The 19920-nt window shown below is 31.2% G+C and overlaps 1 protein-coding gene and 1 non-coding gene across 2 annotated transcripts in view; both read left to right on the forward strand.

The window, feature by feature from the left end:
• The window catches only part of LOC122401826 (calcium/calmodulin-dependent 3',5'-cyclic nucleotide phosphodiesterase 1-like), a 442112-nt gene that overhangs the window by 403391 nt on the left and 18801 nt on the right, over positions 1-19920 (forward strand). The window contains exons 2-6 of the mRNA XM_043404206.1: positions 5054-5209; positions 6599-6809; positions 11127-11240; positions 12584-12736; positions 16169-16222. Of these exons, the coding sequence (XP_043260141.1) occupies positions 5054-5209; positions 6599-6809; positions 11127-11240; positions 12584-12736; positions 16169-16222 (688 nt within the window). The remainder of the gene's footprint in view (positions 1-5053; positions 5210-6598; positions 6810-11126; positions 11241-12583; positions 12737-16168; positions 16223-19920) is intronic.
• Trnat-cgu lies at positions 11773-11844 on the forward strand. The gene has a single exon. It is a non-coding gene; the product is annotated as a tRNA-Thr (tRNA).

Below are 19920 nucleotides of genomic sequence, written 5' to 3' on the forward strand. Positions count from 1 at the left end.
TTTGTTTTATATAAATTTCACTATACGTGGCGGATAAAATTACGTAAATAAATTGTTGAGGCTTATATGCAGTGGATAGGTGGATATCAAAGAATGAAACCACACTGTACTATTTGTAACGGCTTTATGAAACGTATTGTATTCGGTATACCGCGACAATATTTGAACTGATACATGTAAACCGTAAACACGGTGGCTCAGAGATTGAGTTCGCTCGTGTTTGCTCGTGTTTGCTCGTGTTTGCTCGCGTTCGCATGTTTTGCCATACATACACTTGTTTTAACACTTTACCGACCGGTAGCGGTTGATTAATCGGCTATCGGTCGGTAAACGTCGGCCGATAAAACAGTTGATTAATCGGCTATCGGTCGGTAAGCGTCGGCCGGTAAAACAGTCGGTTAATAGGCTATCGGTCGGTAAAGTGTTAACACAAATTTTTATCGATATTTACTATTTTCTGTATAATTATGTGACACACTGTATGATGTCTGACTTCTCCCACGCTGTCGTTGAGAAACAGAACTGTTTGGATTTAACGAAATATCTAGCAAATTGTTTGCGAAAGATCGTACTTTATAACATTCCTGTTTATATCGCGCGATAAAATTTCATTCCGTAATAAAATTTCAACGCACGTTTCCTGAGTCTTGAAAATCTTACATTTTACGAGACGTTCATTGGATCGAGAAACATAAATCTGGCTGATGGTGAACCATTAAACTGGCGAACAAAGGGTTGACAATACAATTTCTCCCATTTGCGCTGTAAAACTTGTATCTCTACTAAAAAATATATTGCTTAAACTCTTAAACGTACAGGAAATATAGAATATCACCGGATTTTATGAATTTTGGCCTCTACTATCGATCATTAAAATTTTTGCTAGAGGTGGCCGAACACCCTGTATAAATCTGATTTTCCATGCAGCTTAAAAAAAACTTCGATTCAAGGAGAATGACGTTCCATGAAATTCCAATCTACGAATACGTATCTACGCTGAAAAGGTTCCCGATTGAAGGTGATTTATAAACTTGCATGAGATGCAAATTGAAATACGAGTCCCGCATCGTGTGCTATAGAAAAATTTAATCGACCAAGATTACGTCGAACTCGTATCGAGTTCCCCGCAATTGCTAAATCAACTTTTCATTTGCAGAAAAACAATCAACATTTTTCACTACAAATTGCAATTACATCTATTTTTGAATTAAAAAAAAATAAAATATATTTCTTCTCACGAATATTAATCAATTAAAATTTTTTAATTTATCAATTCTAGAAAAACAATCAACATTTTTCAGTACAAATTGCAATTACATCTATTTTTGAATTAAAAAAAAATAAAATATATTTCTTCTCACGAATATTAATCAATTAAAATTTTTTAATTTATCAATTCTAGAAAAAGAATCAACATTTTTCAGTACAAATTGCTGTTACATCTATTTTTGAATTAAAAAAAAATAAAATATATTTCTTCTCACGAATATTAATCAATTAAAATTTTTTAATTTATCAATTCTAGAAAAACAATCAACATTTTTTAGTACAAATTGCTGTTACATCTATTTTTGAATAAAAAAAAATAAAATATATTTCTTCTCACGAATATTAATCAATTAAAATTTTTTAATTTATCAATTCTAGAAAAACAATCAACATTTTTTAGTACAAATTGCTGTTACATCTATTTTTGAATAAAAAAGAAATAAAATATATTTCTTCTCACGAATATTGATCAATTAAAATTTTTTAATTTATCAAAGAGTTTAATTTTTATAATAGACGACATTTATTATACATTACTTGCTTATATAAATCATGAGAGTTATTTTCATTTGTTCAATTTGCTTTAAAATTACATTAAATGCAACGAAGTGGATTGCTTTAAAGTAATAAGAGTTCGTGAGAATAATTATGGTTAATTCGAAGCAGTAATCATGTTATATTCGTGTTTAAAGCCGTTCGAAACGGTAACACTTAGATTGATTAGTTTTATAGTAATCTAAGCATAAAATCGTTGCACTCAAAGTTGATTATAGATGGTCCTAGATTTTCATTTCCTTGATGGTGCGAAGTAACGCCTTTAAAACGTAGAATGATCACACTTTGCATCCTTAAATACAAGTTGGAGAATCGAGGAGATAATGAGGAAGATTAGTATCTTCATTAGTGGCCACGCCTCCTATATCGACTATTCATTTCTATTTTTTCCTACGAGGAATTGAAAACAGTTACAAAAAGAAAAAATATTCTATTTTATTATTCGATTTATTCTGAAATGAATTAATAATTCAAATTGAACATAAAATGATATTTCACAAGAAACAGATTCTTCAAGCTGTCATAATTAACGTCAGAACATATTCAAATTACTAGAAAAAAATAGAGGAAAACAGTTACCAAACAAAAAGAAAAAAATATTCTATTTCGTCATTCGATTTATTCTGAAATGAATTAATAATTCCAATTGAACATTAAATGATATTTCACAAGAAACAGATTCTTCAAGCTGTCATAATTAACGTCAGAACATATTCAAATTACTAGAAAAAAATAGAGGAAAACAGTTACCAAACAAAAAGAAAAAAATATTCTATTTCGTCATTCGATTTATTCTGAAATGAATTAATAATTTCAATTGAATATAAAATGATATTTCACAAGAAACAGATTCTTCAAGCTGTCATAATTAACGTCAGAACATATTCAAATTACTAGAAAAAAATTGAGTAAAACAGTTACCAAACAAAAAGAAAAAAATATTCTATTTCGTCATTCGATTTATTCTGAAATGAATTAATAATTTCAATTGAACGTAAAATGATATTTCACAAGAAACAGATTCATTAAGCTGTCATAATTAACGTCAGAACATATTCAAATTACTAGAAAAAAATTGAGTAAAGCAGTTACCAAACAAAAGAGAAAAATATTCTATTTCGTCATTCGATTTATTCTGAAATGAATTAATAATTTCAATTGAACGTAAAATGATATTTCACAAGAAACAGATTCTTGAAGCTGTCATAATTAACGTCAGAACATATTCAAATTACTAGAAAAAAAGAGAATAACAAAATGGAGTGGGATATGAATATGTATTAAAAGAGTTCAGAAATGTCGTGATCGATAAAGGGGACAGTTTTATGGAATAAACTCACGCTATACTTAATATTAAATATTAAAGTAATTTGATAATTGAAATGGCTGAAATTCGTGATAATTTAACGATCGTAAATCATTTGTTGTAACTTACATATTTCTAGATATTCACGATGTAATATTTATTCAAATTGTGTACATTTCTTTTGATTTATGATAGTTTAAAGTCGTCTAAAATCTGTTATTATTAAAGCACACGTTAGTACGAAGATCAATGTTAGTTCCACGCATAATATTTTCATTTCTATCAATGGTCTCGACGTAGAACCATAACTTCTGGTTAGTGATGCAATTCAATGACACAGCATTGTATTTCAAGCACAATTGATCGAACTGCAGGCCTAATTTGTAATCCACAGACATATTCCGCAAATCGATAGCTCTTTCAGCGTCCTTCCTCTGCACGAACCTGTTGTTTCAACGTTTGTCGTTTGATCAATCAATTAGAGTGATTATCGTGTCGCTCGTCCCCCCAAGAAGTAGTTTGAATTATGCTTGCGTATAATTAACAACGCTTATTGGTTCGGAAATATTCTCATCAATTATAATCCCGATCGACTATTTTTCTAATTTACTATAGCGATGACTAGACTGCGGATTTTCATGCAAATTCACATTTTTGTTAATAAAATTATTGAAATATAATAATTCGTATCTTACTTTAAGTATTTCATATTATTTTTGCATATTAACACATTACCGACCGATAGCCTATTAATCGACTGTTTTACCGACCAACGCTTACCGACCGATAGCGTATTAATCAACTTTTTTACCGACCAACGCTTACCGACCGATAAAACAGTTGATTAATAGGCTATCGGTCGGTAAGCGTTAGCCGGTAAAACAGTCGATTAATAGGCTATCGGTCGGTAAAGTGTTAAATGCATTCTGTAGTTTCTTGATGATTAAAATTTCCCATAAATGCATAAACATCCGCAGTCTAGCGCTGACAATCGAAGTTTAAACACTCGTAAATATTTACAACTTATTATAACTCGCTTCTGTGCCTTTTATAGGTTTTGATAAACCTAATTTTTGCTTCACGTTTCCTTCGTACTCGAGTACACTTTTCGTTCGAAAGGAATGTAATGCATTGGCAAAGTACCCTAATGCATCGTCTAAATTAAATTTAATAGAATGCTCTGCTTTTGACGTAAATATTTTTAAAATCTGAATCATGAAACTCTTGAAATTATTATTATAAATTAGTATATTGAATTACCATTAAATTGTTAAAATGGAATATTGTTACAAATAATTATTATGTGTCCTCGATCAAATTTTCGATACACAATGCTTCAAATTTATATTGAAAAAAGATCAAGCACTGCATTATTATTATAAATTAGTATATTGAATTACCATTGTTAACATAAAATATTGTTGCAAATAATTATTATGTGTCTTCGATCCAATTTTCGATACACAGTGCCTCAAGTTTATATTGAAAATAGATTAAGCATTATTATTATAAATTAGTATATTGAATTACCATTGTTAACATAAAATATTGTTGCAAATAATTATTATGTGTCTTCGATCCAATTTTCGATACACAGTGCCTCAAGTTTATATTGAAAAAAGATTAAGCATTATTATTATGCATTATTATTATAAATTAGTATATTGAATTACCACTGTTAATATAAAATATTGTTACAAATAATTATTATGTGTTTTCGATCCAATTTTCGATGCACAATGCCTCAAGTTTATATTGAAAAAAATTTTAATGTGTTTCTCGAGCATGAAATTTAAATTAATTATTATAAACAATCAAACAAGCATTCAAATTGAAAATTCAAGTATTAAAAAGTGTTCCCATTGCTTTAGTTTTTGCATATTTGTGGATTGCAGTTGAAATTTGCTTTTTTTATGGTTGCAGTTGCATCTCCGCCGGATCGAAGAGTCACGAGAGACGATATTGCAGTGTCCTCGCCCGGTGCATCACCGAACGTTAATGCACCAACGAGCTGCACTGGTACAACATCGTCTCTGCCCCACAATCCCTCCTCGCCCGGTCGGAATGGCCAGTTACCGAGTAAGTGATACGATTACTATAATTAGACTGCGTATATTTATGCATTTATGGGAAATTTTAATCCTCAAAAAACTACAGAATGCATTCGATATGCAAACATATAAGAAATACTTAAAGCAAGATACGAATTATTATTGTATTTCTTCTTTTAGTCACCCTGACGAATTTATTTAATATTTTCTGATTGTTTTTTTCCCAAAATGAAGGTTATTTAGGGGTTGTATATTTAGGGGTTGAGACAGGCCTTTACAAAGCTCCAATTTCATTAATTTTCGTTAATAAAAATGTGAATTTGCATAAAGATCCGCAGTCTAATTACAAGCTTTCAATTTTTATATACCTCGTGGTAAATTAATTTATAATAGTAAATGTTTATCTCCGTTTCTTGGCCTTGAGATTGAAATTAATTAAAAGCTTAATATTTCACTAAATTACAATTAAAATATCATACTTTTCGATTCTTTAATATAGAAAGTTCCAAATTAGACAAAGGACCCCTCACAGATCTTATGGAAAATGGCCCCCCGGGTTAAATTAGCTGAACTTTTGATGTGATATAGTTCATTATGTCTTGATAAAAAGTTCCAATGGCCCTAAAGCTCGTAAATTGAACAGTTTCCAAGATACGAGGGATCAAAAGTCAATAATAGTGCCATTTATTCTAGACTACCAAGTTTGACCATATTTGAGTGTAAAAAGTGACCTTGTTGGGCCCTTAAATATTACCCTTTGACCCTATAACCTTTTTACTCCCCTTTAGGAGTCATAAAAAAACGCCAAAAATGGTAAAAATGGTAAAAAGGGCCATTTTTATAGTCCTCTCTACATTCATATTGTCTTGATGCCCTCTATCAACGCAAATTGACATTTCGTTGGTAGATAACAGCCTTAATTAACTAATTTTCCTTTCTAAAATTATAAGGGTAGCTTCGTAATATTAAGAAATACAATTAATGGCCCCTAAAGCATTATGCTTTTGATAAAACCAAGGAAATCGATTTCTATAAACAGAAAATTAATAACTATCATTTAAAAAAAGTTCAACTGCACTTTACAACTTCACAGTAGAGGTCATTAAACCATATAAAATTTCCTGTATCTGTAAATGTAAATTGTCTTTACTGTTTTTGCTTAAAATGACCCAGTTACCCAAACATTATACCTTTTTAAGGATATTTGATATTACAATGAATAAAAATGTATTGTGTTACCCCCGACCAGGTCCAAAATTTGTCCAGGAGAGAATATTATTTTATTTCATTTGCCTCAGAAATAAAAAATGGTTACTCTATACCTTCGGTGTAAACATTCGGTGTTTGTTGTTTGTTTTGCGTATGGAAACAAAATAACCGAAGCTAAATAAATGTTCCGGGGTTGTTTGTGTTCCAGAACAAGGCACGCTAACGATAGTACGACGAAGTTCTGGCAAAAATAAAAGTATCGGCGGAAGTTTCGAAAGTTCCCCGCCGCCGCACAGCCCCGACACTCTTTCATCGAGCCAGTCCGTGGATCTCGACGAGATCCTCGATAATGTCGATTTGACGACAGACTCGCTTCCTGCCGTTGACACCCCCGATGCCTGCGACAAAGCTGCCCTCAGGTAAGGGGTCTCGTTAAAACCTTCGTAAACTAACTTGTATTAATGCTTCGAACCTTCGAGCGCTTAAACTTTTTCAATTCACGACCCTCATTCACTACACAAAATTATTAATGGCCATCAGACTCGTAAAAAGGCTACAGATAATGATAAATTCAAGCATTCGCGAACAAAGTAATATTGCAATGATAATGACTATATGTGTTGCATTGTATAAAATATTCGAATACTTCAAGATATTCAAAAATATAGCTTCAATCGTTATCATTGCCAGTATGTTCATTATTAACACGTTGACTGTCCACAGATGACACGAATTCAACCATTCGCGAACAAAGCAATACACAATGATAATGACTATATGTGTTGCATTGTATAAAATATACGAATACTTCAAGATAGTCAAAAATATAGCTTCAATCGTTATCATTGCCAGTATGTTCATTATTAACACGTTGACTGTCCACAGATGACACGAATTCAACCATTCGCGAACAAAGCAATATACAATAATAATGACTATACAAATATATGTGTTGCATTGTATAAAATATTTGAATTCTTCAGGATAATCAAAAACATAGGTTCAATCGTTAGATCATTATTGCCAGTATGTTCATTATTAACACGTTGACTGTCCACAGATGACATGAATTCAACCATTCGCGAACAAAGCAATACACAATGATAATGACTATATGTGTTGCATTGTATAAAATATACGAATACTTCAAGATAGTCAAAAATATAGCTTCAATCGTTATCATTGCCAGTATGTTCATTATTAACACGTTGACTGTCCACAGATGACACGAATTCAACCATTCGCGAACAAAGCAATATACAATAATAATGACTATACAAATATATGTGTTGCATTGTATAAAATATTTGAATTCTTCAGGATAATCAAAAACATAGGTTCAATCGTTAGATCATTATTGAAAGTATGTTCATTACTAACACGTTGACTGTCCACAGATGACATGAATTCAACCATTCGCGAACAAAGCAATACACAATGATAATGACTATATGTGTTGCATTGTATAAAATATTCGAATACTTCAAGATAGTCAAAAATATAGCTTCAATCGTTATCATTGCCAGTATGTTCATTATTAACACGTTGACTGTCCACAGATGACACGAATTCAACCATTCGCGAACAAAGCAATATACAATAATAATGACTATACAAATATATGTGTTGCATTGTATAAAATATTTGAATTCTTCAGGATAATCAAAAACATAGGTTCAATCGTTAGATCATTATTGCCAGTATGTTCATTATTAACACGTTGACTGTCCACAGATGACACGAATTCAACCATTCGCGAACAAAGCAATACACAATGATAATGACTATATGTGTTGCATTGTATAAAATATACGAATACTTCAAGATAGTCAAAAATATAGCTTCAATCGTTATCATTGCCAGTATGTTCATTATTAACACGTTGACTGTCCACAGATGACACGAATTCAACCATTCGCGAACAAAGCAATATACAATAATAATGACTATACAAATATATGTGTTGCATTGTATAAAATATTTGAATTCTTCAGGATAATCAAAAACATAGGTTCAATCGTTAGATCATTATTGAAAGTATGTTCATTACTAACACGTTGACTGTCCACAGATGACATGAATTCAACCATTCGCGAACAAAGCAATACACAATGATAATGACTATATGTGTTGCATTGTATAAAATATACGAATACTTCAAGATAGTCAAAAATATAGCTTCAATCGTTATCATTGCCAGTATGTTCATTATTAACACGTTGACTGTCCACAGATGACACGAATTCAACCATTCGCGAACAAAGCAATATACAATAATAATGACTATACAAATATATGTGTTGCATTGTATAAAATATTTGAATTCTTCAGGATAATCAAAAACATAGGTTCAATCGTTAGATCATTATTGAAAGTATGTTCATTACTAACACGTTGACTGTCCACAGATGACATGAATTCAACCATTCGCGAACAAAGCAATACACAATGATAATGACTATATGTGTTGCATTGTATAAAATATTCGAATACTTCAAGATAGTCAAAAATATAGCTTCAATCGTTATCATTGCCAATATGTTCATTATTAACACGTTGACTGTCCACAGATGACACGAATTCAACCATTCGCGAACAAAGCAATATACAATAATAATGACTATACAAATATATGTGTTGCATTGTATAAAATATTTGAATTCTTCAGGATAATCAAAAACATAGGTTCAATCGTTAGATCATTATTGCCAGTATGTTCATTGTTAACACGTTGACTGTCCACAGATGACACGAATTCAACCATTCGCGAACAAAGCAATACACAATGATAATGACTATATGTGTTGCATTGTATAAAATATTCGAATACTTCAAGATAGTCAAAAATATAGCTTCAATCGTTATCATTGCCAGTATGTTCATTATTAACACGTTGACTGTCCACAGATGACACGAATTCAACCATTCGCGAACAAAGCAATATACAATAATAATGACTATACAAATATATGTGTTGCATTGTATAAAATATTTGAATTCTTCAGGATAATCAAAAACATAGGTTCAATCGTTAGATCATTATTGCCAGTATTTTCATTATTAACACGTTGACTGTCTAAAATCCTAAAATTGGAGACCAAAACTCTGATTTTAGGCAATTGTAAACTGCACAACTTAAAAATTGTCATAACAGTTACTTTTCTAACCCCATTAAAATTTAGAAAGCCTATTAAAATTGATTTTCTTTAACATTTCGACTTGAGAATCAATTGTCTAAAATCCTAAAATTGTTTTCGAGACCAAAATTTTGATTTTAGGCAATTGTAAACTGCACAACTTAAAAATTGTCATAACAGTTACTTTTCTAAGCTCATTAAAATTTAGAAAGCCTATTAAAATTGATTTTTTTTAACATTTCGACTTGAGAATCAATTGTCTAAAATCCTAAAATTGTTTTCGAGACCAAAGCTCTGATTTTAGGCAATTGTAAACTACACAACTTAAAAATTGTCATAACAGTTACTTTTCTAAGCTCATTAAAATTTAGAAAGCCTATTAAAATTGATTTTTTTTAACATTTCGACTTGAGAATCAATTGTCTAAAATCCTAAAATTGTTTAGGAGACCAAAACTTTGATTTTAGGCAATTGTAAACTGCACAACTTAAAAATTGTCATAACAGTTACTTTTCTAACCTCATTAAAATTTAGAAAGCCTATTAAAATTGATTTTTTTTAACATTTCGACTTGAGAATTCATTATTACAGTTAAAGTGTTAAAATCTAGTTTTATTGGACATTATTTTGTCTTCATTTATTTGTTCATGAATGACAATTAAACAAAATGAAAAAAACTATTACTAACTAATTATATAAATATTTAAAAATAATATGATAAGATTATTATAATACAAAATATTGTGCCTGATAAAAGGAATAAATTGTAAATTTATTAATGAAGAATTAACTCTTTCAGTGTTAATAAAATTTATTTTTATAAGTTAACAAAACTATTAAATTGCAAATCTAATCGTCAGTCAACTTCAATTTCATTTTTTATTATTCTATTAACTAATTATATAAATATCTTAAAATAATATAATAAAATTTTTATAATACAAAATATTGTGTCTGATAAAAGGAATAAATTGTAAATTTAAGAAATAACTCTTTCAGTGTTAATAAAATTTATTTTTATAAGTTAAAAAAAACTATTCAATTGCAAATCAAATCGTCAGTCAACTTCAATTTCGTTTTTTATTATTCTATTAACTAATTATATAAATATCTTAAAATAATATAATAAAATTTTTATAATACAAAATATTGTGTCTGATAAAAGGAATAAATTGTAAATTTAAGAAATAACTCTTTCAGTGTTAATAAAATTTATTTTTATAAGTTAACAAAACTATTAAATTGCAAATCAAATCGTCAGTCAACTTCAATTTCGTTTTTTATTATTCTATTAACTAATTATATAAATATCTTAAAATAATATAATAAGATTATTATAATATAAAATATTGTGCCTGATTAAAGGAATAAATTGTAAATTTAAGAAATAACTCTTTCAGTGTTAATAAAATTTATTTTTATAAGTTAACAAAACTATTAAATTGCAAATCAAATCAGTCAACTTCGATTTCATTTTTTATTATTCTTTTCACACTCATTTACGTTTACAAAAATTTCAAACACTCTGTAATTTTATATTTCGTTTTAATTTTTTTTTAAAAGAAGCAAAGCTACAGAAAATAACAATTATTGTTGCAGACTGAGATGTCTATTGAGGCAGCTTCAACATGGCGAAATATCGGCAGAATTGCTCCAACGAAACTTATACTATGCAGCACGCGTCCTCGAAGCAGTCTTCCTCGACGAGACCAAGTAAGTTCTTACTCGAAACGACAATTAACACTGATTTCTTTCGTTTTAAATAATATCGTGTGAGTTGTTTTATTATAGCCACGCGCAGAGAGCTGATTTACTGCTTTATTACCAGACACCCCCACGAGTAGATCTATAAATATTGTAAAAATTTTTAACCTCAATGTTTTAGGTTTTATAGACAAATTCTGAAACCTCTTTAACCTCTTTAAGCGTGATGTTACTTTCTCTTGAAAAAATTTCTCATAAAAGGATGTATTATTAATTGATATTGTTGTTATTATTATTGTTCGCTAAGTAAGTAACGAATTCTATTAATAATTGTGTCGCACAGGGCTCACGACTCTTGGAAACACAGAAAACTATCAAGAAACGTAAATTTCCGTTGTATCGAACTTTTCGAGATAGTTTGTTATTTTTTTTAATGCATCTATCGCGTCGAAATATAAAATTGAGTGTTTACACGAATTATTTCGAAGGGAGTATGAAATTTTACCATGACCTTAATTTCGGAGAATAAGGTCCCAAGAGCGCCTCTTTAGCTCAGTGGTAGAGCACTGGTCTCGTAAACCAGGGGTCGTGAGTTCAATCCTCACAGGAGGCAATTTAATTTTTTTTCCTTTTTTTCTCTTCGAACGCCCTCAAATACCTCAAACAACATTCACTGTCAACGATTTTATGCGTTTCAGCAATTATTTTAACTATTATTTCAAATACCATTGCACGAATACATGTTCTATGCTGTACGATTTCCGGGTCACTTACAATGCTCTAAATTATTAACAATCGTTTCTTTTGCGATCTAAAATAATAGAATTATAGAACAGGAAAATAATAATACTAAAAAAAAATCACGGTTCCATGATGAGACAGAGAATGAACTGATATAATCTGAATTTGATAGTGTCAATAAAAAATTTATTCGAGATTAATTTTTAACGAATTATTTACAAAGATATTTCTCGTCCACGACGTCGAATTATAAATTAACTCATTTATAGTGATTTTATTGTATTTTTAGAAATGAGATACCTTTGGTTTGATATTGAAGGTGTAATATGGGTTTGTTTATTTTTTAACAGTAGTTTCCCAGCATCTTTTTAGCGGGCAGGACGTCGGTTCGAGTTTGAATAGAACGCAGAACGATTACTCGACTTGTTTAATGCCTAGTTTAAGAACTGCTTGCAGAACCGATTTGCAAAGGCTTGGAATAGTTATTTGCCAGATACAGGGACAGGGACGCAGCGAGTTGCACGTTATGCTAATGATAATGATATGGAAAACTGTAATATTCTACTGTTCTGTTCTCTACTTGACACGTGCACTAACAAGCAGTACCGCAGGGTGAATTCAGGCGGGGCTGAGTGCTCTCGGTCATCGCGTAGGGGTGCGGGCCTATCATCTGCATCCTTCGGAAGCGCCTTGGACTCGGATGGACCACAGGGCCACGCGGTGGTAACCCAGAAACGGAAGCTTCGCACCCCCGTATGGGCAAGGTTGCGAAATATTCACATTTCCGACCTCACGCGACTGTTCACCCGAAAAACCCCCCAAACACCCACCGATCCACCCATGTTCGTCCCGTATCGACATCTTCTCTCGATCATTGTCACCGTCAGGCTCACGATCATGCGTCGTTTGCTCGATCATTACCAGGGAATCGAACCTTCCCTCGTGAACCCTCCACCGGAGGGTTTCGGAGAGGTTCGACGGGTTTTGCGGTGAAATATAAATGGACATGGCGGGGGAGAGCGAAAGGGAAACTTTGACGATGCAAATGGCGTCGATAAACTGTAGATCGCGGTCAAAATCGTGCATCGTATGAAAATATGTTTCGTACAAACGATCAGGGATGGTTTAGAAGACAAATGTAACATATATATGTAGATTATAAATGTGTAGTTTATGGTTGTGTAGTATCGAAAGAAACGAATCGTTCTAAATACTTAGCAAAAGAAGATTGTGTTGTTTTAGCTTGCTAATAAACGTGAAAAATACTAAAAAATGAAACAAACAACGTCAGAGGAGCGACAAATTAAATTTTGATTTATTTTTATTAATTTTTTTTGATTTTGAGCTATTGACTGTTTAATCCTTATATTAATATGATAAACTTTGCCTTTTATCTAAACTGAATTCATCTTTAAACTATTTATTTAGCAAGCATACGAATGTTTATAATTTTTATTGTATCGTGTGGAGTATTATAATGTATCGAAACGTTTGTACAGCAAAATAGTCCCTTTCTTGAGATTTAAATTGCATTAATAAAAAAAAAAACACTTTTTGTTTGGGTAAATTGAGGCTATGACAATTTTTTACGTAAACTGAGTTCATTTTTAAACTGTTTAGCAAGCATACGATTGTTTATAGTTTTTATTGTATCGTGTGAAGTATTATAATGTATCGAAACGTTTGTACAGCAAAATAGTCCCTTTCTTGAGATTTAAATTGCATTAATAAAAAAAAAAACACTTTTTGTTTGGGTGAATTGAGGTTATGACAATGAGTTTGCCTCTGTGCTTTCCTTTTAAGTGTATTTTAGCTTTTTTACAATCCACCAAGTGGAGGTGTATGAGATTTGAGCGATAAATAACAATTTTTCACGAAATTTTTACGTAATTTTGGAGTTTATTTGTAATATGGGAGTGAATTCACCGCCATTTTGAAAGTTATTGATGTATCCATGATGGTATGTCTTTCTAATGGATTTTTGAGGTTATTGGTTCACGAATGGAGTAGTATTTCACTTGGAACAAAGTTTTTTTATCATTTTTCAATATTCCATTGGCGTACCCTGATATTCAGTAAACAAATATATAAATAATCTTGAAATTTTCGTACTGAAAGCTCTATAAATGTGTTTTTATTCTGTAAACTAAGTTAGTACAGAATTATCTAACAAATGAGTTTTGCAATATTTTAACAAAAACCACATTTTCCAATAAAAATTCGAAATAGGTATTTGGGTACCCCAATTATTGATAAAAGAGTTAATATATCATAAAATTTTACAAAGAAACAAATAGGATAAAGAATTAGTCAGGAACAGTTCCAAACAAGATGGCTACTTGGACAAATTGTTTAAAATTTTTTAAATTCGAAACTATTTACTTGTAAATTTAAGAAAATTTGTTAATTTAAAAACAGTACAAAGAGATTTGTGAAAGTATAGTTATCATAATAATAAAATAAGAATAAAAGAAAATATTTGGTTAAAAAATTCAATTTTTGAAAGGAAGTAATTTTTACGAATAATTATATTAACTATAATCAAATTATAATAACTTTATAACGAGTTTTTCTATTTTTTCTATTTAGAAGGCTCATTTCTTTCAATATTACTAAACATTAAATAGAAATTCATTTACCAATATATATTTGTCAAATTTGTTTTTTTAAATCATTCCTAATCATTTTTGATAGATAAAACATTATTTTCTACTTTTTAGCAGATTAATTTGCAAGCAATTTTCGTAACATTGCACAGAGAAACAAATTTTTCAATTTTTGGTATTCTGAGCAGAAACATAATTATAAAAAACAATAATTTATAAAACATAGAAAATAATATAAATTTCGTTATTGTTATAATTAATTTACCATTTTAAAAGAGGTAACTCTTTAACTAAAATAAATGGCGTTCATTAATCGTCAGATTTAACACAAATACTCCATTTTTAAGCTTCCATTTTATCAACCATTCTTTAAGAATCTTCTTCGTTGTTATTCCAAAATAAAATTGGTAAAATAAAAACTTAAATATAATTTTTATATCACAAACGTAATTACCAGATTTAGAAAACAGTTTTTCAAAGAATTTCAATCCCTCTTAATTAAAAAAATACACCTGATCACGTTTTGGGAATGTTGCTCCCATTCGACTAAAATTAATTACTTAAAAGCGTAAAATTAACAATCAGAATGACAATTTCGCTCTCTCGGCGTCGATGTGAACTTAGGCTATAATTCGTCTGAACGCTACATTACGTTTTCTTCTTGTCAATACCGTAGTTCAACCCTAAACCAAAAATGTAGCCGTAGATCATGTGCACAGGAGTTAATGTCTCGTAGTACACAGTGTATCGATCGTTAGTGAACTCTATAGTACGAGTACCTATCGTCTTCCTTTCTCTCTACATGCACACGATTAGAGTGCACGATCGCTATTAACAAATTTAGGACTACATACGAAACATTGCATACCAATAACCAGAATCCTAATGGTCGAGTAAGAATTGAGGACAAGTAAGAATTGAGGAGAATTAATCGTCAATTAGGTTAACAACAGAGTCCTCTATCTGGTATAAAACAGTACATACAAAATCCAACGCAGCATCCCTCGCGAGTAGACGAAAGCTTTTAGAAATCGAACAAACGTATGAAAAGCGACAAATTGCGGGACAATCGATACAAACGACAACCGTTATTGCTAGCCAAATACATTCAGACACAGCATGATGACTATCTTGACTATCTCAACCTGCCTGGCCTGTCTCTACCCCCTTTCTAGTCTCTTTTTAGATCTTTCTAGGTGTAACCTGCTCTCTTCCTGGATGTTTACGAGTTTAAAAGCTGAAACTTCCCCCTTCTATGTGTGTTTCCTGCCTCCGTTTCTGAACAAAGTGCATGCGTATAGGGTAAACGTGTCTCGAGACGGGCTGTTACATTGGAATGCTCCGAACATCCCTCTGTACGGCCTCGATAGCCACTCACGACACCGCAAGAGAACTCTGAGCGAAACGGTGACTCGAATAACGCGAAAGCTCTCCCTCTTGCATCAGTTTTCTGTGTTTTCGTTTCTTTTTGGCGTATTCGAGTCACCTGTGGACTTCGAACACGCGGACGGACGTTTCTTGCTTTAGACACCATGGATGTGACCTATCCTTAATGTGACCACACCTTTCTCTTGATGTTTGGGATTATAGAGATGCGGAGCGTGTGGAGTCAGCCGCTACTTGTCGTCAGGGTGTACGCCGTAGGTTCGTTCAACTGTTTGAATAACAATGACCAAATTTCATTCATCTTCACGTCCACGTTCACGTTCACTCTTCGTAAATCGCGATGGCACACTGCATTTCACGTTTTTTGTTTCGTCTCGATGAACTTCGAGACGCGTTTCGATGTTTTCAAACGAGGGATTCGCATCGATGGGCAACGCGAGATTGTTTATCCAACCGAGAAACATTCGATTTTTCAACGATGATAAACCAGTTTGGTTTATTGGAGTATTTTCGATGATATTAGATTGTTGGATACATATATATATATATATAACGGTTTAATAATAATGAACAATACAGAAGCGATACATGTTGGTGCACGCAACAATCTCGGTGGAAAGCGACGCAACGCTCCTCTGCGCATACTCACTCGCGCACACTCCTCTGCGCATACTCACAGGCGCACACGCCTCTGCGCATACTCACAGCATACTGCGCACGCTACGGGATGCGTGACAAACTTCCATCAATACCTAACATCGAATTGAAATTGTTTACAATTGATGGCTATATACACTCGATTTTTATATTACATCTTTTCTATATAGTCAGCGATTATGCTTTCTCAAGAACTGAATTCCTCTTTCTTTGCTCCTCCAGATCAAATTACAAGTGATTTATTGATATATTGTTACTATAGCACACCATGTTAACATAGCTTTTAAACATTTACGAATCAACATATTATTGCCATTATTTATCGACACCGGTGATTACTATACTGCTGATTTTATACACTTTGGCCCATGCCAGTGATACGCAACCGTGCACCTCATCGAGCCAAATTGAACAAAACATCTTCTGCGGGACAAATTTCAACCAAAAACGAAAATAAACACCGAGAAATTTGCATTAGAAATATTCGAAAAAATATCTACATATAATTTTAATGAAAGTGTAACAAGATGTATAAGATTATCCAAATTTGTATTATTCTTTAACTTTATTATCGAGAATATTAAATATACTAGTGGATAATATTATAATAAATAAATTATTAGAAAAATTCGATTTTTCAACGATGATCGAGCAACCAGTTTGGTTTATTGGAGTATTTTCGATGATATTAGATTGTTGGATACATATATATATATATAACGGTTTAATAATAATGAACAATACAGAAGCGATACATGTTGGTGCACGCAACAATCTCGGTGGAAAGCGACGCAACGCTCCTCTGCGCATACTCACTCGCGCACACTCCTCTGCGCATACTCACAGGCGCACGCTCCTCTGCGCATACTCACAGGCGCACGCTACGGGATGTGTGACAAACTTCCATCAATTTTATTTTATTATTTTATTTTCAAAATTCAATTTGTGTTATCATAATGAAGTGCAAAGGGTTGAGTAATTGAAATAATTATCTTACAATTATTTTCCAATAAAATCCTATTTTTTTAATAAACATACTAAAGTATAATATCGAATTGAAATTATTTACGATTGATGACTATATACACTCGATTCTTATGTTTCATCTTTTCTGTATAGTCAGTGATTATGCTTTCTCAAGAACTGAATTCCTCTTTTTTTGCTCATCCAGATCAAATTACAAGCGATTTATTGATATATTGTTACTATTGACATATTAACATAGCTTTTAAACATTTACGAATCAACATATTATGCTTTAGTATACTTATTAGAAAAATAGAATTTTATTGGAAAATAATTGTAGGATAAGTATTTAAAATACTCTATATATTATACTTTAGTATGTTTATTAGAAAAATAGGATTTTATTGGAAAATAATTGTAAAATAAGTATTTAGAATACTCAACCCTTTGCACTTCACTGTTTATGATAACACAAATTAAATTTTGAAAATAAAATTTGAATTATAGGTATTTATACAGTTTTGTGGGGAAAACAATAATTTTTTATTTTTATTTTCGTCACATTGCAAAATTGCATTGCTATTGTTTGTTTGTCATATTAATAAAGATTCTCGAAGTGCACAAAGTTAATATATATGTAAAACAATATAGTATTTTGATATATTTATCTTCATTTTTATTTAGCCTTGAAGTCATTTCTTTTAAGTTTGTTTCTGAGTTGCATCTATAAACTATAGAAAATTTATATACAACAGTAGAGTTTTTCAATTTAATTGCCAAGAAATTATGTCATATTTTGTTCCCATTTGATCAAAATTGATTTAGTAAGTTTGATCTTGATTTTTTGATCCTGATTTTTCAGTAAAAATTTTTAAAATTTGGTTTAGTTACGTCAAAGGTGATAAAATGGCTCTTAAGACGAAATTGCCTAAAAGTTTTACAATTATAGACATAGTTGCAATTTTACAGTATTTATATGGATAATTTATATCAAATATTTTGTTAGAGATTTAAATTTCGCCACAATGATCTTCAATTTTGCTGAATGCATTTTCTAAAACTCTTCAATAGTGTGAAATTATTTTCTCTGCTATATACAAATCTTATTATTTGTGTTTAATAATTTTCTGTTTAATAACTTTAATTTTAAACTGTACGTAAACTCGTATAATAATAAATCTTGAATAAATAGATTTATTATTAAATACCAAATATCAGTAAAATCTCATGATTTAAAATGGTTCAAATATACAAAATAAATAATCTCGCATTGCCTTTCTAAAAATCAAATTACAAGCGTTTCCATGTACTGCATGAAAGACCATTCGAAATTAAATGAAGATCCTTGACTGTACTGTAAATACACTCATAAATACACTCTGTATCAAAAGTATGATTTGTTTTTAATTATTTCACCAAATCGTGTGTGCATGTATGTTCCAGTTTGCGCCTGCGATCCGACAATAATAGCTTTCATTTGTCGAAACGTTTAGTACAATTCCCTACTATTCACTTTTAAAATGTTAACACATTACCGACCGATAGCCTATTAATCGACTGTTTTACCGGCCAACACTTACCGACCGATAGCGTATTAATCAACTGTTTTACCGACCAACGCTTACCGACCGATAGCCGATTAATCAACCGCTAGCGGTCGGTAAAGTGTTAACACCATAATTACTATTATAATAATATCGTGGAAACAACAAAAACAGTCCAATTTCCATGATGGACGCAACAAGGAAATTATTGTCGTTTCATTGTCTTCGCAACAAAAGCACTTGTATCTTTCCAGTATATAAACATTTTTATCGATTGGATGCAAAAGTAATTGAACTCGGCACTCTAAAAAATGAAACGCTGAATTCAGAAGGATTACAGTTTCTTTCTCAGTAACGTATTAACAGTCGATCGTGCTTTACTTTCGAAATGTCACGTCATCCGAGATTTCCTCTGCGATTCTCTACGTCCAACTTAACGGCTGAAAGGAAGTCGAGAAATATTTCAATCAACCCAAACCGATTTTTCATGATAATCGATTACTGCAACGCGGTGGAGTTGAAACCGTTGGATGTGCTTCCTTCACTCTCATTATTTCCTTTACGCGATAATTACACCACTCTAAGAGCATTACATCGAATTATAGAGAATCCATTATTAAATATAAAATGCTTAAACCTATTAAAGTTGCAACTTTGATATCAAGCACTTTCACTAACTTTTAATGCGCTGGAACTATCGACAAAATTTCAGGTAACTTTATTTTAAAAATTAAAAGAGAACTAAAAGAACTAAATACTGTCTTTTAATTATATTAACACATTACCGAC

The sequence above is a fragment of the Colletes gigas genome, unplaced genomic scaffold (genome assembly GCF_013123115.1).
Source record: "Colletes gigas isolate AHSC1104 unplaced genomic scaffold, ASM1312311v1 Colletes_gigas_Sc00029, whole genome shotgun sequence".
In the NCBI taxonomy this organism is placed as follows: Eukaryota; Metazoa; Arthropoda; class Insecta; order Hymenoptera; family Colletidae; genus Colletes; species Colletes gigas.